The sequence below is a fragment of the Erpetoichthys calabaricus genome, chromosome 1, assembly GCF_900747795.2.
Source record: "Erpetoichthys calabaricus chromosome 1, fErpCal1.3, whole genome shotgun sequence".
NCBI classification, from domain to species: domain Eukaryota; kingdom Metazoa; phylum Chordata; class Cladistia; order Polypteriformes; family Polypteridae; genus Erpetoichthys; species Erpetoichthys calabaricus.
The window spans coordinates 275,658,441-275,681,640 of record NC_041394.2 but is presented as its reverse complement, the minus strand read 5'-3'; the positions used below and the strand labels follow the sequence as shown (position 1 = coordinate 275,681,640).

At 36.6% G+C, this 23,200-nt stretch overlaps 1 protein-coding gene across 14 annotated transcripts in view; it reads right to left on the bottom strand.

Annotated features, from left to right (window-relative positions):
• The window catches only part of shank3a (SH3 and multiple ankyrin repeat domains 3a), a 1,882,192-nt gene that overhangs the window by 927,131 nt on the left and 931,861 nt on the right, over window positions 1–23,200 (bottom strand). For all 14 annotated transcript variants that reach the window (XM_051931529.1, XM_051931540.1, XM_051931542.1 and 11 more), the window contains one exon: window positions 7,824–7,940. In XM_051931529.1, coding sequence (XP_051787489.1) covers window positions 7,824–7,940 — 117 coding nt within the window. The remainder of the gene's footprint in view (window positions 1–7,823; window positions 7,941–23,200) is intronic.

Below are 23,200 nucleotides of genomic sequence, written 5' to 3'. Positions count from 1 at the left end.
CAAAACACCCACATAGAATTCTGCATTTACTTTCTGCCCTTCAGGGACAAACTATCAATGAATTACACCTTCTGCATCGAAAAAAAAAATTGACATCTTCACTCGCGGTTTTTGAAATTGCAGTTTCTTTGGTTTTGGAAAATTTTACCACTCTGCACTCTGTTTGGTGGCCAGATCATAGGCAAAACACCATGTTTCATCACAGATAATGATATTTTACCAAAAAGTTCATATTGTCCCATTAAAATAAGATACTGGCAGTAAACAATGCGTTCTTGTTTCTGTTCTGTGGTCAAGGCGTGAGGAGCAAATCTTGCGTAGACCTTTCTTTTTCCCAAGTCTTCGGTTACAATCAGGTGTCTCCTTACCAATATTCAAACGATCAGCATTCATTTAGAGAGTGGTACGACGGTACATGAAGCATAATACTACGCAGTTACAGTGTCGGCCGGTAATGCACTGTATTCTTTTAAAACAACTTGTCTAAAAACTTTAAATAAATAAACTATAAGAAACATCAAAGAATAATGCAAAATGGATCAAAAATAGCACAATCAAAATCATGACAAATTGACTTTGTAGTTCTGAATTATGCTTTGTGTTCTCCGTGTCTTGTTTTCTTTCTTTTTATAGTATACCCATTTTTCTTTATACTTTTTAGTTTATTTATTCTTATTTTGGGTATCTTGTGATTGCCTTCCTTTGTTCACAAGATATTTATATTTAGGAGGACCATGTTTTTAATATCCCTTTTTAGGACACACTAGACCTGAGTGAGAGTTAGAAAATGAACACGACTATCAGGACTACAGCATTGGCATGGATTTTGCTGCTCACAAAGATCAAGTGCACCTGTGCTACATCCACATCCCAGTGGAAGGAAATTAGATTTCAAAAAAAGTAATTATTGACATACCAAGAATGAACAATGGGTCAGCAGTTTGTGTTTTAAAGGCCTTTACTTAAGGTGATTGGGTAATCTTCGACAACAAACAAAGTCATTTTATGTCACATCAAAATGAAGGAAATTTGCTAGAAATAGCTTTGCAGAGATTTAAATTGCAATAGTATTTTTTAATAACTGATCTTGCTTTACTTTTGTTAATGAAAGCTTTATATTTTTGACAATGAGAAATTTGCAATTGCACTGTGTGTCAGTAGATGCTGTTGCTATTGAATTGCAGAATTGCAGAAAATCCTTCCTCTGAGTAAGTACGATATTTGACTGTGAGAGAGTGAGTGACATAACTCATATACTTTGTGACAGTTAGGGGGCACTGTCGACCCCTGAACCTGCAGACAATACACCAAAACACCAGGTAAAATTCTCAATGATGAATTTATTATAACAAAAGTGTGTACCAAGCATCTCCACCTCCACCATACTCAAATAAATCAATAATAAATCAATAATCACAATTAACAAATCCTCCACTCCTCCCAGCAGCTCTGTCACACTCACTCCCAACTCCGGCTCAGTCTGCTGGGGTTTCCCACAGTCCTTTTATATTCCTTGACCCGGAAGTGCTTCTGTCCCTCAGTCCATGTGATTTCATAGCACTTCCGGGTCAGATGGGAAACTCTCCTTTTCTTCAGCCCGGAAGTACTTCATTTCTTCCATTCCCATGACGAGGTAGTACTTCCGGGCTATAATAAAAACAGTTGTCCCTCCCTGCAGCGTCTCCTGGCGGCCCCCATGGCATCCAGCAGGGCTGTGCATCCGAACTCCATTGTCCATAATGCCCTGCGGGAATTTGGGGCACCTCTATGCTGCAGGGAGGACTCCCTCTAGCGGCCTGGGGGTATTGGCCGGGATAAACTGCTAGCCATCCCTCACAACTTATACTGTACCTCCTCCACTAAACTCTGTAGTTGTGATACTGCCACTGCTCTGGATCTACAGATGGTAATGACAACTTTATAAACCCACTGTAAGTCATTTCACAGTCTTTAAAAATATAAGCAAGCCCCAAAGTTGCTGTCACACACCTTGCTCCATCAGACATCTGCTATAGCATATCACTAAAAAAGTTGGAATCTCTTTCATTGTCCAATAAATTTAAATACAACGTTTTCATTTTGAAGATTTGCACCATTTAGCCAGTTTGCTTCTTTTTATGTCCCCTTTTTATGTGTCCTTTGAAATTTCACTGTATGATTTAAAAGAAATCAAAAGCAAAAAGGGGTATTGTATTTTACTGAAGAGCTGAAAATACTGAATGTTTATATCTTGGCTGTAGTGTAAATTCTCCACACTAGTGACTATCTAATTGGCAGCTAATCAAATTTTCATGATTGGGATGTCTACTTTTGAATGTGTCTGTTTTATATAATATGTATGCTATGGATAACAAGTCATTTAAGGATAAGACATGACTGTAAAAGAAAGTTACTAAAAGTGATTTCTCACTTTTTTTACATTATATAAACACTGTCTAATTGGCAGCTAATCAATATCAATCAGTAGTGATTACTAAATAACTAAAACATTACTAAAATTGTTTTCACAGTGGCTTTGAAAATTTTATTATCAACCTATAATAAAGACTCCCTGCTTGTACCAAAAACTTTCATATCTTCTTCTCAATCTCCCATGAATTAAAGTAAATACATATTTTAAACAATATTGATTATGAAATGCAATCACACACCATTTTTCACTACCTTGTGCCACTTGTGAAAATATATTCTTCAAACCTTTTAGCTGCACGTTGCTCCTTATGAAATTGTTTTTTCATCCCTCAACTGAAAATAAACATTTATAAAGACAAAATATTGAGACTTCTGTGAAAATAAGATCAGCCTTTCACAAATTATAACATAAATAAGATTCACTTGCCAAGTCATGTGTTTAGATATTAAACTACTTTGATTTCTTTAACTATTTTTTATTTTATATTCTTCATTTTACATTCTAGTGAATAATAATAACTGATTCATATATTCTAAAGCTGCTTGGGCCCTGTGGAAAGTTTATTGCCACTGTGTATTTTTGATATTAAACATATTATTAAAATGTATGAGTATAGCAGGGCTAAAAATATTTAGATCACATATCCATAAAAATCTTTAGAAACTGGAATATTTATCAGTATTTGATTTTCTGTCTGCTTACACTGTCAAGGTTCAAAGTAGGTTATGCTGGAGGCCTGTGAGCCCAATCTCATAAGTATAAGATGAAGTCTATGAAGTGATGCAGATGTTACACTGAGCTCCACATCTTTGCCTAGTTTTACACAAATTTCACAGCAAATGTGATTAAAAATTGCTCTTAATAACGTTATCCTCTTGCCATTGAATACCAATGGTAACATTGGTGTGACCCTGATGAGTCCCTCTCTTTCAATCAAAACACCGCCTTAGTTTCTTTCTAGCAATACAGTCGCAAAATGCCCAAGTGACATACTAAACATTAAACAGAAATGAATTTGTACTGATTTATAACTATATTATTAATATAAAGCACTCCTGAATTATTGCTCTCTGAGGATAAAACCCACCAAAGATCCAAAAACAGAGCAGCAAGATAAATGTATTTAGAATATGAAAAATTTTAATAGTTTGTCCCAGTTTGTAACAGCTACAGTCCATAGAACCAGTCAATGACCAAGTTTTGAGAAAAATTGTAATAAACGACTTGTGCTTGAATTTAAACTTTGCTATCTGTTGCTTGTTAACAATGTAAGTTCAAATTACTCCTATTTTATGTATGACGATTTGTTCTTGTAAGCAGTCTGGGATAATAATAATAATACTACATAAAAACATACATATTTGGTCAGAAGCAGGGTAGTGCCAGTAATCTATTCATACATAACCATACTATAGCTCTTAGAAGTGAATGCGTCTTGCAGTTCTCAACAGACATCTTTAATGTATTGTTTCATTAAAATTAATTTAAAATATTAAATGAAACCTTGCCAGGGGAGCAGGTGCTGTGTATAGTTATAAATAATTAAATATAGAAAGCACTACATCCATAGGCTTATTCTTTATCCATTAATAATGGTTACTGTGCTTCTGAAACGTTACTCAGTCACCTGAGGTTCCTTACCCTATCAGTCCTTGTGCCTTGCATGAAGAATCTTCTTGTTCTTCTTCTTCTTCTTTCGGCTACTCCAGTTAGGGGTTGCCACAGCGGATCATCTGTCCGCATATTCATTTGGGAAAATTTTACACCGGATGCCCTTCCTGACGTAACCCTCCCCATTTATCCGGGCTTGGGACCAGCATGAAGAAACACACTGGCTGAATGAATTTCATAAATGATGTCATTTTTCAAACCATTTGCTTTAGTCGCTACAGATCCATTCAGTAAAGACAACAGCTCAAGACCACACAAAAGGCACTACTACACCATATGACCTCAAACTGCTAAGTTCTAATAGTGCTACAGATATGCTTCTGAGTGGGAGTATACAGTGTTGACAGAGGGAGCCTCATTTGAAATTCTGTTTATGAACTTTACACAGACAATTAAGACCATTATTTGCTACACCCTAATGATCACCTGCATTCATCCATTTTCTGCCCTGTTTTTATTCTAATTATACATTAGACAACATTTACTTTTTTATCACCACAGCCAGCATTTCAGACTTGGAGACATACTTATGTACTTTTTTAGCTTCTAAATACGTTTTACTGTTCACCTGATCAAAGTCTACAAATTCACAAGCTAAGATAAATTGCCTTAGCAGATTACTGGAGCAAATTTTTTTTTTTTGAACAGACTATAATTCTGGTGTTCTGGAATTCACATTAATAAATTACTGGTGCAGGACCTTACTGACATGAATGGGCAAAAAGGTTACCAAGTAATAGTGGTTTACTTAATGCAGAAAAAATCATGTTTTATTTTGAAATATCTACTCCACAAAAAATGTAGTCTTTAGAGTTTTACATAATAAAATAAAAATCATTCATTTTCTGAGCCTATTTATTTACTGTATATACAAGGTCACAGGTTCTTTTTTTTCAAATATTCATACAGAAAATATGTAATACTTCAAAAAAGCCTGATAGATTTTTTTTATCAACTGAGCACTAAATCACTAAGTACAATATTTATATTAAAACACTACAGTAAATATCTGTTTCTGACATTGCTTACCTGCAGATCAGAGCAGTTAACAGAAGGGAGGATTTTTTGAATACATGTCCATAAGGAAAAGAATTTCACATTGGAGAATGTGTCCTAAATTGGCACAGACAATTGCAAGATTTTCTGTTTAAAAAAAATAAGCACCCACTTGATTTTTAACTGCAGGCTATTCAGCCCTTTTGCCTCCAACACTGAAGTATAAACCTACAGGACTACAGGACTTACAGCTAAATTCTTTCCACTGATTCCACCTTGTGGTTCCGAGCAAGTCCTTTAACATGCTACCGCTGCACTTGTACAAGTACTGTGTATAAGCTACTGTTCTGTGCATCTGTGATTTGTCATTCACATTGGATGAAAACATCAGCTAAGTAAACAAATGTAAATAAATCATGAGGTAACATGTTTAATAGCTCCTCTGTGAGGTGACACAAAGCCGTGCTGACTGTGTCTGTGTTCTCTACAGGAAATCAGTGGCATGCTGATCAGAGCGTGAATCTCTGAAGCAGATTGTCACTGGGCTATTGTTTCTTATAAACAAAAGATTGAAAGCAAATTAAGCATTGTGCTCAAGTAAATTGTTATTAAAGGATTATTGCTTGATTAGATGAATACGAAGTCCACAGGACTAAATAAATGCATCTATAGACTATTGACAGATTCAAATATTTCATGAACATTAAAAAATACATTTCTTGACAATAAATGAATGTAGTATTATCAGCAGTGTGCAAATGAACCAGCTTCACCAGAATACAAGCTTGCAGCCTCGGTAACAGATATGAGTCATGCATGAGCTGTTTTGAGGAAGTAGCCTTTGCTTTAAGTAGGAAAAACTCACACCAGGTAATTCTGCTAGAGGCTCAGTGAAATACCATGGGGGTCATTAAGGTCCATGTTATTCTACTGAATATGACAAGCAGTGTAATATTAGGCTTAGCATACTTTCATGCAATCACAGTTCTCTAAAAAGTGCAGAGTACATTTATTGAAGTACCAACATTTAGGCACTAAGTGGCCGTATTATTAGGTACACGTAAATGATGGCAAAATTAGTGACTGCATCATATGGAACATGTACCATTAGTAGGATTATGTGTGTATGTAGGAGGAATTTTGGGGAAAATTGGGCAAAACTAAATATATCAGTGGCTTCCACTACGGCATTGTCTGAAGTAATAGCATGAGAAACCACCATGACTGTGTCATATGAAGGGAGAGCCATAATCTAAACAACATTAAGACAACAACAGTAGCCCTTACTCAGAAAAGAAACTGGTAATAAATGAAGGTGATGTTTCCTTACAAAGTATAATGCAATGGCTACGGCCAGGAAATGAACAGTTCAGAACAACAAACATCCTAAAAGGAGCATTAGAGAATGCATATTTTGCAATTATTTTGCACTTATTTCCTATGGAGTGAATTTGGAATGTGATGGTTCAACCAAGTTCAACCCCAGAGAGTGATGACATTTCAATAAAGTAAAGTTGCAGTCAGCTATGGAACACAAACAATGAAGACTGAATGACTGGAAAAGAATAATCTAGTTTAAAAGAAATGTGGTGTTGTGGCAATGACATAGGGCTTAGAGGATTTGCCTGTTCAACTCCTGCCTTCAGCTCACTGTGTGATTCTGAGTATGTCACTGGCTAAGCTTCAATTGCACAAAATATATATGACCACTGTAGTTTTTTGTAATTATATTCAGATAAAATAATAATAATAATAATAATACTCAATTACATTATCCACCTTAAAAAAAGGATGTCTGTGTGTCTGTGTATCTGTGTGTCTGTCCAGCTGCTACGTCTCTGTCATTCCAACAGGTGGCACATCACAAACATTTATAGAGATAAAATGCATTGCATTTGTCATTCATGGTGCATCATAAACTCCAATACCCAATGGCATATACCAGAGACATATGCATTGCATTTTTAATTCCAAAAGACAGAGCATCACAAACATCTGTAGTAATGCATTCTATAACTATAAATGTTTGTGATGTACCATCTGTTGGAATTACAAATGCAATACACTTTGTTACTACATCCATTACAAAACAGATTCCAATAGATGGTGAGCTGCAGATCTATATTGATTACTTAGATTTCAATATGTTCTAGATGAGTAACACAGCTAGTAAAAGTAATAGTAAAGCATCTATGATACTGTTCATTCACACTGACAGGATGACCAGAATATACAAATAAACCCTACAAATCCATTGATGCATCCTGCTGAATGTCAACATAGCAGAGCAGTGGCAAGGTATATTGGGTTGAAGTGAGTTTTTTTGCACACAAAGCAAAATTTGTTGGCAATGTGTTTCCACTCCTGAATAGTCTTTCAGCAAGATAAAGCTCCACATCACACATTTCAGTATGTCATGGAAATGACCCAGAAAAATGCTTCTAATTTCAGCATAGTTACCACATTAAAATTACTGATCAAACTTTGTTGGGATAATATATGGCAAACAATATGGAGTAGAGCTAACTTGCAACAAATACAGGACACATTGGAGTTGACAACACTCATGTGTTGCACCTTCAGAATCAAATAGCTTTGAGAGTAAAATGAGGAACCATCAAAAAATGAGGTAGGTGTACTGAATCAAGTGGCCGTCTACTGTACAGCTTCAGTCTCACAGATGTCTTGCATAACCAGATAAATAGATCAACCATGTTATAAAATTGTTTTCAAGACTCTTTACCTGGTTGTAGAGAGCACAGACATGGAGGGCAGTGTTTCCAGATGCATTTTGGGCGCTCATATCTGCTCCATAGAATAGTAGGTGTTCCAAGTGCTGAACATGTCCGTGGCGACAGGCCTAAAGAGATACACGACAATGTATTATATAGTGTATACACCTCAGTTAATGATGACATAGAACCTAAGATAACATTCTTATTACTGCTTAAACCTATCTAGGGTCATGGGAGGCCAGATCTTATTTTGGCTGAATTTGGTGATATCTAGGAACCACTTTCAGATGGGGCAGAAGCTCCTTATAGGGCTCATTCATGCACACAGAAACTTAGCCAATTAAAACTTGCCAATTACTTTATACAATATTAATGCTTCTCAGTTAAAAAATGTAATCACAATTAATCATACAATTACAATTTTTATTTGAAATTAACTGCATAATTACCAAAAATGTATGCATTTCCTAATACTATTTTTCATTACAGCAGAAATTACTTAGTGATTACTTTCTAATATAAAACAGTTTTAATAACCAGTTGCCTAGGCATATTAAATTATAACAGTTTATTGAAAGGTTTTATGTAACAGAAACAATTGAATAAACAGTAAAACAGTGTGAACAACTCAAAGTAAGTTTTTTTTTTAATATTTTGAGCCACATCACAAGGCAAATTACTGTTGATGATGCTGTCTTTAAAAGGATACAAACATGAAAAATAAGACATTATTGATTTTCTCACTATTAGAATTAAACAGACCAGTTTATTTATACCGGTTTATTTACACCTCATCCCCAGGTTAAGGAGTTTAAGTATCTTGGGGTCTTGTGAACGAGTGAGTGAAGAAGGGAGAAGGAGATTGACAGGTGGATCAGAGCAGCATCTTCAGTTATGCAGATATTGTATCAGTCAGTCATGATGAAGAGAGAGCTGAGTCAAAATGCAAAGCTCTTAATTTACCACTCAATTTACGTCTCTATCCTCACCTATGGTCATGAGTTTTTGGTAGTGACTGAAAGAGCTAGATTGAGATGAAAGTGGCAGAAATGACCTTCTTTCACAGTGTGTCTTGGTACAGACTTAGATTTATAGTGAGGAGCACAGATGATTAGAAGAAACTCAAAACAGAGCTTGGTTTGGGCTTCTGATTAGAATGATTTCTGTGTTTCGGCCATCTCCATTTAGAAAGATACCTCAGGGCAGACCCAGGACATGCCCAGCAGAGAAGGAATTATATCTCTAAGCTGGTCTGGGAATGCCCCATCCCAGGAGGAGAAAATGGATGGATGAATGCTCGGTTCAAGGGATTCTCCTGTCATTTTTTCCAATCAAAAGAACATGATCATGACGCTTTAATCAGGCATCTCACAATGGCTTTTTCTCTTTCTCTATTTCTATTTAGCGGCCTGATCTCTAATTGGCTACCAACTGGAACAATTCCTTACAGAAGTTTGGAAATCACACCCTCAAAGGCTGATGCTCTCAGTCACTGCCTTCTCATTCTCGGTCCTAGAAAGAAGAAAGCTCCTACACGTTAAATGTGTGGAAACCTAGGCAGTGACAAAAAGCACACATAAGGCAGAATTATGTGGCAGTGCTACACCACTATTATTAATAGACTTGGATTTGTTTGGTGCTGCTTCATTAGCAAAGTGTGAAGTGTGGCCAGATTAACTGGATTTAATTAATGCATTAAAGCATTGAGTTAAAACATTTAATCACACGTTAAAGGCGATTAATCAGTATCCTTACTTTTTTATCCACATTTTTAGGGATGTGGGTGGAAAACCAGACAACACAAAGAAAAAACACACTATGATCATTTTTTAAGCATTACATAGACAACAACCTGGCACAAGTTTCAAATTTAGGATATAGAAGTCATGAAGAAACAGTGGCTAATAACCACTTTCCCACTGTGCTACCCTAATAACAATTTTTCCAAAATATTTGGATTTTTTTTTGTAACCATTTCAGAACTGAATGAAAGGCATAGTGATTTACACCCAGGCTCCCCCAGGCAACTTTCAGATACATGTGCATTTCTGACTATCAAGGTACTTTTATTCATTGATGTCAGATGAGGTAAATTTGTGGAGAAAAGCAAGGATGTAGGCCAGACCAGCAAGGCAAGTAGACTTCATATATATCTTACTAAGGTTACTGCTTGAACCTTACCTTTTATCAGATATGATGGAAGGGAAGTTTAGTTTTAGGTAATAGTCAGCAGTGTATCAGGAATCAAAGTAAAATGGACTTTAAACAAAAATGGCATAGAGTTATACTATACAATTATGTGATTATCATGATAAATAAGGCTGATCATCTTGACATGACAGTGACACCCCTGTGCAAGGAATCATATGAAATACTCATAATGCGTTTTTAAAAGATGGAATTACCATGAAATTGAACTAAATCATTTACATAAGAGGGCAAAGGACTTGTAAAAGTTGAAGTTGTGTTAAATCCTATTTAGATGTTTCTCGACTGAGTTAACATCATTAAACCTCAGTGTGTATGAGCACAGTTCCCATCCCATAGTAAAGAGGCATCCCTCTGAGAATCAAACTCTCCCTCTGAGGACTTGATGTAAAAATCTTTAAGATATCTGTGAGACATCCCCTTTGGAATTAATAACAGATGAAGGAAAGCATTTACAGAGCATCCTGGGGAGATCTGGCATCTGAATCTGAATAATATAAGCAACATGACTTCTAAGGCTTATTTATTCTTACTAAAGTTTTCCATAATGCTTTCAAAACAAGGAGACAAGGCAGATTAGTGGTTAGGGTAGCTTTCTCTTATCTCTTATGTATGATCCCAATCCTTGTCACTACCCAAGAGGAATTTGTGTGTTTTTGCCATTTCTTTGATAGAGAAGCTAAAATGAAGAGCAAGCAAATGAAAATGAAAATGAACAAATATTCCACCCAAGTATTTATAAAGGAAGAAACAAGTGGAATGCCTAATGCAGAAATAAAAACAAACTCTGAGTTCATAGAGTTTAAAATAGAAGAGTCAGATGTGCTTCAAACTCTCAATACACTGAAGACTAAACCCCTGGAGCTGATGGGATCTTACCAATTGTATTGAAAGAAATGAAAGATGTCATCTATAAGCTCTAATTAGGCATATTTCATCAGTCACTTCATTCCAGCACTCACTTCAGAAAGAAGAAGTAGCTGAGGAATGCAAAGTTGCAAATGTAAAACCAATCTTCAAGAAGGGAGACAAAATGGATCCTAGTAATTACAGACCAATTAGTCTTACTTCTGTGCCATGTAAAATTATGAAAACTATAATAAGAAATAAATTAGAAAATTACCTAAATGAAAATAATATTCTAAATAACAGTCAACATGGGTTAATGAGAGGAAGGTCCTGCTGAACCAATCTTTTAGTTTTTTTGAAGAAGCAAATGGAATAGTTGACAAAAACAAAGCATACTACATAATTTACCTTGACTTTCAAAAAGCCTTTTATAAAGTCTCACACCACTGATACAGTCCCATACCAAACATTAATTCTGAAACTAGAAGCTGTAGGCATCAGAGGCAATCTACAAAATTGGATCTCTAATTGGTTAATGGGCAGGAGACAAAGAAAACAGATAAGAGGAGAATTCTCCACATCACTAGAGTTCCTCAGGGGTCTATCTTTAGACTATTACTTTTTCTGATTTATATTAATGACATTGGTTCTGATATAGTTAGTAAACTTGTTAAATTTGCAGATGACACTAAAATTGGAGGGTTGGTAGACACAAGAATTCAAATACCTGGACAACCATCAGAACTGGGCGAACACCTGAAAAATGCAATTTAATGAAGAAAAGTGTAAGGTTCTACATGTGGGCAAAAAGAACATCAATTATAAATACAAAATGGGAGACACTGACATACAGGAATCAACCTCTGGTAAGGATTTAGGGGTTTATATCCTCACAGGTGGCGCAGTGGTAGTGCTGCTGCTTTGCAGTAAGGAGACTGTGGAAGATTGTGGGTTTGGTTCCTCCCTGTGTGGATAGTGCTTTGAGTACTGAGAAAAGCGCTATATAAATGTAATGAATTGTTTTTATTATTATGTTGACATTAGGCTCAAACTATATAATGCAATTGTAAGACCACATCTGGTGTATTGTGTGCAGTACTGGTCACCACGGTACAAGAAAGATAAGAGCAACCAAGTGCATCCCAAGACTGAAGGGCATGTCCTACTCTGACAGACTCAGACTCTGACAGAGAACTAAACCTGTTTAGTCTTGAGCAGAGGAGACTGCGTGGAGCCCTAATCCAGGTATTTAAAATCCTCAAAGGCATTGATAAAGTAGATCCAGCAACATTCTTTTACCTTAAGGGTGAATCTCATACAATTTCTGACCATAACATCTGTACACCTCAGCAAAAATTGAGATGCATCAGCTACATTTTTCTAGTGTCCAGTTTTGGTGAGCTTGTGCCCACTGCAGTCTCACCTTTCTGGCTCTTAGCAGTGGAACCTGACATGGTCTTCTGCTGTTGTAGGCCAATCCATTTCAAGTTGTGACATACTGTGCATTCTGAGATATTTTGCTGCACACCACAGAGTTGTTATCTGAGTTACTGTAGCCTTTCTGACAGCTTGAACCAATCTGGCCATTCTCCTCTGGCCCCTGTAATCAGTAAGGCATTTCCATCTGCAGAATGATGATCACTGGATGTTTTTTTTTTATTTTTTACAACATTCTAAGTAAACACTACCTATTGCTGTGTGTTAAAAACCAAGGAGATCAGCAGTTACAGAAATACTCAAGGAACCCTGTCTGGCACTAACATTGATGACATGGTAAAAACCACTGAAATCACATTTTTCCCATCCTGGTGTTTGGTGTGAACATTAACTTAAGCTCCTGACTTATATCTGCATGATTTTAAACTTTGTGTTGCTGCCACATGATTTCCTGATTAGATACTGGCATCGATAAGCAGGTGTACATGTGTTCCTGATAATTTGGTCAGTGAGTGTATTCATACATGTGTGTACAGTATATGATGCATATATATAGTATACCCCAGTGATTGTCTTTCAATTAACCCATTTAAAACAATAATGATCCAAATTTATATGTTCACTTTATTTACTTTATACTTTAATTTTTAGTGCTACCTAAAACTACTACTTGCTGAATGTCCTATAATATAATCCAATAGGCTATCCTTATGGCATTGGATAAATCCTGACATACGCAACTAGCATTATCTTTCTGTGCAAAATCAATGTGTCCTCTTTCCTTGTGGTTAAGTGCATAGTGTGCTGTTCCTTAGTAAAACTTACCACTCACAATTTTTTTTTAATTTCTTGCATATAATTAAGGTGCCAAAAAAATTACAATAAAAAACAACTGTAGTGTAATAAAAGGTCTTCAGCTGGTAATGTCTGTCCATTCTACTCTATTTTAGAGATGTGTTTATGACAACAAAATAAAGCCAGCACACATGCATATTAGTGCAGCTTTTTGGCATCATCTTTCATGAAGTTAGAATACCAGTTGCTTTCTCTGTTCACAGTGACTAGTGTGGTTAGAGTTTTATATAATTGCAATACATCTAAGGGATGCAATAAGGTCAGTTGGAAACACTCTGTGGTAGGAAATCACACACATTTTGGCAATAAAATCTGCACCTGCACATGCTTAGAGCAAAATAGATATTTAGTTAAACTTTTGTATACTAAGATGGAAAAATATTATGAAAAAATCATGGGCCTACACTTTCCATCAACCTCCTTTAAAGAATCCTGATATTTTGAAGATTTGGCTAGCACTTACATTGCATGGAAACACTGTGCTTCAGTATATTATACAGTGGTGTAGCAGAATATGTCTTGTGAAACTAATCAGCCTACAGTGTAAGAGACAGCAGTCAACAAATTACAGGGCAGCTAAACAATAATATCAATAAAATTACTCTAATGAATGATGTTCATTTGGCTTTCTAGCAGGAGATGTCCAGGTCTTCTCTGGTGGATAGAGCAAGTTCCAGTCCCTACAGTACACACATTTGTCTTCAGTGGATAATATTTGACGTTGTCAGTTGCTATAATCCTCATATAAGCTTCAGGGTGTGAATTTCATTCTGCCTATCTCACTGTACTAATTCCATTTCTCTGTTTCCTAACTCCTTCTCAATTTGCGTGTTCTGACTCACGTACAGTAAGTAAGACTCAGCATTATGACTGAATGTTTCATTATTGTCACTTTAGGACTCATATATATTAGTGGTATAAATGACATTTAGCATGTCTATAGTGTATACACAGTGAAGAAAAAAATATAGACAAAGTATAAGAACCACTCTCAAAGTAAGCCTGTTTAACTTCCGGGAAGCTACCAACCAGTAACTACAATTCTTGAGGGAGAAAGAGAATTGCATATGTGCAGTAGTGATATGGAGTTCTTTCAATAATGGTAGTGCATCACAACAACTCAATATATTTTTTGCAGAAGCAGTTTAGATATGTACTTATTTAATATGTGCAAGCTGAAGGGGAATCAATTCACAGGAATAATTTATACTTTAAAGCTTACATATTTGATTGTTTTACTTCTGTTTCTTGTATTTGGACTACTGTCCCATTTGCCACATTTGCAAGTCACCCAGGCTTTTTACTGTATGAATGTTGAGCTATGAAGTAGTAAAATAACCAAGAAACTGTACTAGTGCCTGAGCAAACAGCTGATCTCAGCTTAATTATATTAGCTAAAATCATGACATTCTGATTTCAGAATTAAATTTTGTTGTTTTTTTCCTTAAGAGGACAAACCATAGGCATTAATCACATCTGCTTTTTTCAATTAATTAATTAATTACATTTATATAGCACTTTTCTGAATACTTAAACATTTTGCAAAGGACATTATATTGGATGCAATCAGTCAGACTAACATTAGGTTACAGTCTTCTCTGCGCCGAAAAGTTGCAAAAAAAGTTTTGTGACTGAAAAGGACATATCCTTCTGGAGCAGAGAAAAGAAAGAAGAAAACAGAATATGAGAATAAACAACAAGATAAAGGTAACTTACATGATGACGTTAGCTAGTTGGGGGGAATTCATGACAAGGACTGTTGCGTCTACAGAGTGGAGCTCTTCTAAATTCAAATTAATCAAAAATGACTTGAAATCTTCCATGGCACAAGAAAGACTGAGTGGACTTACACTGATTAGCATTGTGGCAGGCGGCTGGGGACCCAGCCGGGACACCTGGAAGGACCAGGAGGCAGAATATACATCCCCCAGGCCACGAGGGGGCATCCACCCTGGTTATTGTGGGGTCCACGGGAATGGAGCATGGAGGCTCAACCCCACTGGGGCCCGTGGCCACCGCCAGGGGGTGCCCCGAGCTTCATAGAGACTGGGATGTCTGCACTTCCGCCACACCTAAGAGTGCTGGCCGAGGAACTTCCAAGGACAGCCGGAGTGCTTCTGGGTGCTCATGTGGCACTTCCACCAAAGCAGGAAGTGCCACTGGAAGGATGTCAGGGAGCAACTGGAGCACATCCGGGTGAATATAAAAGGGGCCACCTTCCTACAGTCGAGGCCCAGAGTCAGGTGGAAGAAGGCAACGCTCGGGAGTGAGGAGGAAAGGTGGCCCAAGGAGGACCATTGAGAGGCCCAAGAAAAAGGTGTTTGGTGCTGGAGCACTGTGTGCTGTGCGGGACTTTAATTGTAAATATTGTAAATAAACCGTGTGTGGTAGACTTAAGAACGGTGTCTGTCTGTCTGTTGTCAGGCTGGCTTTCACAGCATCAACAACAAAGTTAGCCGTCAGATTTCTTATAATGATGTCGTAAATGACTTTGACCCCTGAAAACCCAGGAAAGAGAGATTCTAAGGTGAAAGTGTAATATTGAGGTAGATTATAAGAGGAAGAAATACGAATATCTGAAAAAAAAGAAATTCTTTGCACATCTGTACATAGTTCTCTGAATTATTCAGCTTTATATTTTATTCTTGAACAGTTATTGTAATGTTCATCTTTTCATTTTATGTCATTATTTAAGTATTTATTTATTTGATGTTGTCTTTGTTTTGAGTTGCATTTTTTTATTTTTAAAATATTTTACTTTATTTCATTTGAAGTCGATAGTTGTTCTGTTTTAACAAAAAGCAATTCAAGTGTTAAACATGTTTACAGTAAATGCATGGCCTATTGGTTTATTTGGTTACTTTTCAACACACCACATTCAGTATACAATTTATCACTGTACTGTACTCAAAGTGCCGCATCTCTTTGAATATGGATTTTCATCCCAGCCCTCAGACCCCCATAGACAGTGTAACTTTTCTAACTCCCCTCTACAACAGAGCCGAGCAATCAGTAATACTGAACAGCCAGTTCAGGGTTGCTGAGAGTTAGGATAAAACAAAAAGTTGAAGTGTCTAGGGGAGTCTGAGGACTGGGTTAGGAAACCTTCACTTTGAATATTAAAGTGCACATTAACATGAGACCACTTTGGTAAGTTTAATACCTTTTAAGATTAAAACTCACAGAAGGATGAAAACATGCCAGGCTGACATTGCTATAATGTAAACAACAGCAACAACTAATAAATAATGGGTGTGTTAAATTTAGTAGGTGTGCCAATGATCAAGTATTGACAATAGTAGCTTTGGCAGTGACAAGGGGGTGGGGGAGCCCAAATCTTGTTCTGCTTAGGGCACCATAAAGGCTTGGGCCGGCCCTGATGACCACAGAGAATCAGGACCTCGGTGCTCCCTACTGGCCTCACCAGCTCCTCTTCCAGCAGCAACCAAAGTTTTTTTCCTAGATGGTCTCCCATCCAAGTACTATCCATGCTCAAACATGCTTAGCTTCAAGTGGATGACCTGCTCTGAAGCACACATGGTATGATTAGCCATGTACAGTAAATAAATTTTCTTCAAAGCTCCCTAAAGTAATTGTAGGATTCATGCTCAATTAATTTAAGATAGAATTTTCCATTTTAAAACCAGTGAGTCTAAAATAAATTCATTTCATTTGAATCTTGTTGAAGTACATAAATGGTTCCATGGAATGTACTTATAATTGTGTTTCCAAGATGGCAAACTTCAGCCCATCCAATTTCTATGAAACCATACTCTATGCTGCATGTTTATCTCACCACATCTAAATGGAATTCTTCAAATCCTATTCAAGGTCATGGGAGCCAGGGGGGTTGTTGGCAACTCTGGTACCAGGCAGGAACCATGCCCTAGACTGGCCACTAGTCCCCTGCAGGAGACTCACCCTTATTTAATCATACTGCCTCAGTTTAGAAAGGTCATATATCCTCCACAGAGACATCAATTGGATCTGGGGTTCAGACGCTGACTTCCTGAGGTGTGAGGCAGAAATATTCATCATTGCATGTGGCACATAGGGAAAAAGCAAGCATAATTAGAGACTAGAACTACAATATGCCAAAAAGCCACTAGCCTGCAGTGTTGCATGTTGGTTATAGGTCTTTTAGGGAAACTTCTGCTGTGACTTCTGAGGCATACACAGTGCTGTTTTTTTCCAAAACAGGAATATAAAGCATAACAAAATGATACATCATCGAATAGCCCTGTTGAGCCTTGACTAACTGATGTATATGTACTGTAAAAGTTTAACATGTGATACGACTGAATTGTATTTGGATTAACTTCATTTCAACTTAATTTTGCTCTTCAATAAAGTCCCTTAGGAAATATACATGCTTAACATGTCATAGGAGTGAACATGATTAATAGCACATTTAAATACTGGCAGTTAAGTTACTAGGTTTAGGAACATTGCCCAAACACACAGGTAAATTAAGTGGGAATAAGTTCATTATTTAATAAACAACAGCTTGGATGAGAGTGGGAAGTTATTTAACATTGCAGTCATTTTTCACTTCTCCAACCAGCAAGAATCAGCTCACTCTGCTTTAGAGTCATTTCAAAGTCTTTATGTGATGCAGTTAGCGTGGTCAGGATGACTAGTCAGTTGCATGTAGCTTTAGTAAATCGTTAAAATAAATTAGACCTCTTAGGAGATGATGAACTTATACTGTATAACAAAAACAATATCTTTGGGTAAACTGATATAATCAGAAACATTAATAACTTTTAAGTAATAAAATAAAATGTAAGTGCCAATTATATTTAGTATACATTGGTTTTCTTTATGAAAGATGATAAATAAAAATACAGAGTTGTCATAGTAGCAGAGTTTAGTGCTGCTGCCTTACAGGTCCAGCATATTCAGTTTGATTCCTGTACCCAGTTATTATCCTAACAAACTTTTACCACTTCACTATTGTAAGTATCCTGACTGAAAGCATCACAGTGTGGTTTAGCAGCTTACTTGCCAGGATCACAAACTCCTCCAAAGGACTGTCTGAACAGTTTCTAAAATAATTAGGGCTGACCTTTCACAGCATCATACCATCTGCTTAACAACATATCTGAGCAGAGCAGAACCCATCATCTCTGAAGTCAACCATCCAGCTCATTCCGTTTTCACTTCTGTTTTCTGGGAATCGCTACCAGAACCTCAACACTTGTTCCACCTGCATCTTCCTCCAGACCGTAAGGTCACTGATCCTACTTGTCCTTCACTGTGTACTGTACCTACTTCCTGGTTTATTTGTAATTGTACTGTATGTTACTTCTTTAACTATCATTTATTTATTTAATCATTTACTGTATGCATCCTCTACTACTATTATTTAGTTACTGTATTTATTTATACATCACTACAACTATGGCACTAGAGTCTCACTATTTTGTTGCAGTGTATATGCCAAAAACAAACATAGTCTTATATGTGGATGGCACGGTGGCGCAGTGGGTAGCGCTGCTGCCTCGCAGTTAGGAGACCTGGATTCGCTTCCCAGGTCCTCCCTGCGTGGAGTTTGCATGTTCTCCCCATGTCTGCGTGGGTTTCCTCCGGGTACTCCGGTTTCCCCCCACCGTCCAAAGACATGCAGGTTAGGTGCACTGGCGATTATAAATTGTCCCTAGTGTGTGCTTGGTGTGTGTGTGTATGTGCCCTGCGGTGGGCTGGCGCCCTTCCCGGGGTTTGTGTCCTGCCTTGCGCCCTGTGTTGGCTGGGATTGGCTCCAGCAGACCGCCATGACCCTGTAGTTAGGATATAGCGGGTTGGATAATGGATGGATGAAGTCTTATATGTGTGTGGAGTTTACATTTAATTCCTCTGTCTACATGAACATTCTCTAGATATTCCTATTTTCCCTTCACATCCCTAAAACATAAATGCTAAGTTAATTGGCTAGTCTAAATTGACTGCATTGTGACAGAATGTGTATGAGATGGCCATGCGAAAGACTGGCACACTTTGCAAGACTGATTCCTGCTTTCCACCCAGTAATGCAGGAAGAGACTCTGGTTCTGGTCACAGGTCATCTTGAATTGGATAAAATGAGTCTGACAAAGTAAATCAATGCAAAAAAATGCTAAACAATTAATTGACCATTATTAAATAAAAAATGAAATAGAAGAATAGGAGTGGCAGTCTTGGCAAGCAAGGCTTACTCATTAGCCTTAAAAACTAGCCAACGGACAGAGTTATGCATTTTGATTTCCATAGTTTTACAATACAGACTGAAGGACTGGCTATGTAAATTAAGATTATATTCTCAAAAATATTTTTTCTGAATTTTATGCACATGTGTATGACTAATTAGTTTCCAACTGAAGTAAAAATTGTTTATGAATGCTGCCAGGCAGGTTTGTGCCTATTCCTCTGTATTTTTAAGATGGTCATACAGGTACTGTAACTGCTATGCAGTAGTTTTTCTGGTATGAAATGCTTTTAAAAATTATGACATTCTGAATGAGAGCAGACAAGTCTCAAAACATTTACTTTGTTCAAGCCAATCGAAAGCCTTAATATTTCTTCTCTTTAAAAAGGATTATGAAACAGTAAAATAACAGAAAGGAAAAGTCTGTATCCAAGGTGTTGCACTCAGTATTTGATAAGACAATGGTAGTATATGTACATATATGTATTTCTTCAATGAGTTTTTGAGCGAATGCCTGGTGTCTATTTGATTGCTACTCTTGTCAGTGGAAGACAGTCAGCCACTGCTTATTTGTAGTGTAATTTATATGATTGATGCTTGATGGGGCAAAATATATGGCTGTGGATGTTTTGATTGGAACATGAAGACATTCATTTTAGGAGGAGGTAAATGTCAGTGCTGTAGAATCAGCTGTTTAAGGCTGTATTACATTATGAGAAGGAAAAGTAAAATTAGATCTTTTTTAGCATGCATTGGGGAGTATCCTCAGTCCAGATGCAGTTGAAAATATATTAAAATAAGAAAGTTAATTATTGATTTTTTGTTTGATACAAAATGTGAGCACTAGGGATGTCCTTCAGTATAATACCTCTTCTGCAGAGGTTATGAGTGAAGTGAGTATTTTATCTGTAGATTTGACCAAATTATTAGTCTTTATGCAGTATACTACCTTATCTAAAACAAAAATCTGTTTTAAAGATATTAGGAAATTATGACATGTCAGATAATACTGGAGGTGAATTATGCAGGTTCAAGAAATCGATGAAAAAATGGGGATTAATGCCATTTGAGCTCTGAGATGCCATCTGGTGGTTAAAGGTAGTTACAGTATGACATAACATAATATTCTGATACAATTCAAGGCAATGGTAGGGCTGATGCCTATGCCAGCAGCCCTGGGCACATAAGTGAACCAGGACAGTGTGCCAGCCCATCATAGGGACCACTCTCACTTGCCCACAGTGACAAGACCAGTCATCAACATGGATTCTATGCCTGTTCATAAGAGTGAAAAAATAAAATCACCCACTTCCAGATTTTGAGCCTGTCTACTGAGAAAGGAGCCATATAAGATCATTTAAAGTACATTTCTTCCACATTATGGTTAGCATGCTTTGCCTCCCATTTCCTGAAAAGTAGTCACCCTCTCAATTAATGAGTGTATTAATCTTTATTTCATATAGCATTTTTCATAAAATCTCTTTCATATGGCTGAGTGTCAACAATTTGGGCTGTTGGTGCTAGTTTGATTTTATAGTCATGTGTTTTCATTATACAAATTTGATACTTTCAAACAATATGATTACTGTATGAACATTAGCATAGTGTGGGGAAAATAGAACAAGACATCTGTTAAGAAAGATAAATCCTTGCAGTCAGAAGCCTGATTCATCATTTGGACTGATGGAGTTCATGTTTGGCTGAACTGACTCAGGCATTTATTTTCTTGACTTCTGGAAGAGACAGAACCTGAGCTTGTGTCTCAGGTGCAGAGTGGGGACAACTGTCAGTAACACCTTCTGAGTGAAGAGAACCTAGTCACATACAATAGAACATGATAAATCTGACAAATGAAAGGAGACTATTCCAATCATCAGGGAAATTTAATTGTTTATTTGTCTCAATACCTCATCCAAACAACTCTTAAAAGTTGTTAACACTTCAACTTTTCATTTGGCTGTTTGTTCCTGATTCCCACAACCCTTCCTGGTTTTTATCTTAAGTGCACTTCCCTTTACTTTGGACTTGTGTCCATGAATATGTGAATCATTACTTAAATAAAAGAATTTTATTAATGTATTTCTTAATATTATAGACCTCAATTTAGTTCCTATTTAGCTGACTGCACTTGGGTCCTAATCTGGGTTCCCAAGTTGGTTTGTCATATGGTGGGTGCAGCAATGCACTATATCAGCACATGCTCCTAACCTCTCTCTCTCTCTCTCTCTCTCTCTCTCTCTCTCTCTCTCTCTCTCACTTTCTCTTCTCTAAAGCTAGAAAGGATTAAATAATTTTGCCTGTCCCAGTAGGTCATGTATTTTAGTCACAGTCCCAGGTATTCTTAGTTGTTCTTCTCTGTGAAGCTTCTAGACTTGTTACGTCTTTTTTGTAATGTGGTCACTACAAATGCTTGCAGAAATTCAGAAGTGGTTTCACTGACACTTTAAGGAATTTAAACAAAATGTTTTTAGATGTATATTCAAATTTTTACAATAAGATCTAACATTTTTTTTTGCTTTTTTATTTAGTTCTTTTCATTGCTTAGAGGATGAATGTTTATAATGTTCCTTTCTCCTGTACTTTGCACTTGTCAACATTAAACTGCACTTTTTAGGGTTGCCTTGTTCTGAAGATTGTCCAGGTCTTTTGAAATTTCTCTATTTACCTAGAGAATACACTCTTCTTCAGCATTAGTGCCGTGTACATTTCACCGTTTTACTAACTACAATTCTGAGAAACTGATTAGGAGATAAGACGTAATCAAAACGTGATCAAAACATTGTGTAAGGTCAAAACTGGGAGCTTGGAAACACAGACAACCAAGGCCGAGGCATGAGGCAAAAATCAAAATCGAAAAATTCACAAAACAAGACCATGCAAAATGCATGCAAAGATAGGTTTTTTCCTGAAAACAGGTGACCTTTAAACCCATCAGAAATTAGTGGAGTCCATGACCAATGTAACCATACCTCCATTAACCAAGACAGCATCCCAGAGAACTTGTACACAGAATAGCAACTCCTGCAGTTGGCAAAATGGTGGTGGAAAGAGGTTCAAAATAAAAATGAGATATTGTAACATAATTTTGATAAGAAAAATAGATTACTTGAACCAAAAAATGCCTAAAAAGAAGTTTAATTTGATATGAGTTTCAATAAACAGATAAAAAATAATAAGGTAAAAAATAAAAAATAATAAGGTAAAAAATATTTAACCAGTCATCTCATAATAACTATATCTGAATGAATGTCATTAAGATATATAAGAAAGATCTGAGTTACAACTAAGCAAATGTAGGATCAAATGGAACATGTTATTCTAAACCACTGCCGTTACGTTTGAAACACATTAAAATTGAGATTGGGCCAAACATATCTGTGCAGCACTTTAGACAAACACATGACTCTATGGATTTAAGCTGTCCCTGTTTTTTTAACTTTAATTGAATTTATTAAAGCACGTAACATTCCATACAATCAAGTCAAACTTAACAAAACTAAATTCAATTCAACCCCCACCCATGAAAAAGAGAGAAATGCCAACAGGTAGAGTAAAACTTTTGAAAGTAGTATAGAGGGAAAGGGGACTTTCTCCCTAATATAAGTGCTTAATCTAAAATATTATTGATTGGATCCTACCTGGTTTTAAAAAAGTTTTGAACAGATCCTCTGAGAGAGAATTAGATTTTTTTCAATTTCAAATGGTATATAATATCAGTTACCTACTGACATAACAAAGGTGGATTAGGACTGCTTCAGTTGAGCAAAATAAATCTATGAGATAATCTTTATATATAATACGCTACCGTGGCTGTCTGTTTGTCTGTCTAGGATTTTAAATCACCTGTAGCTC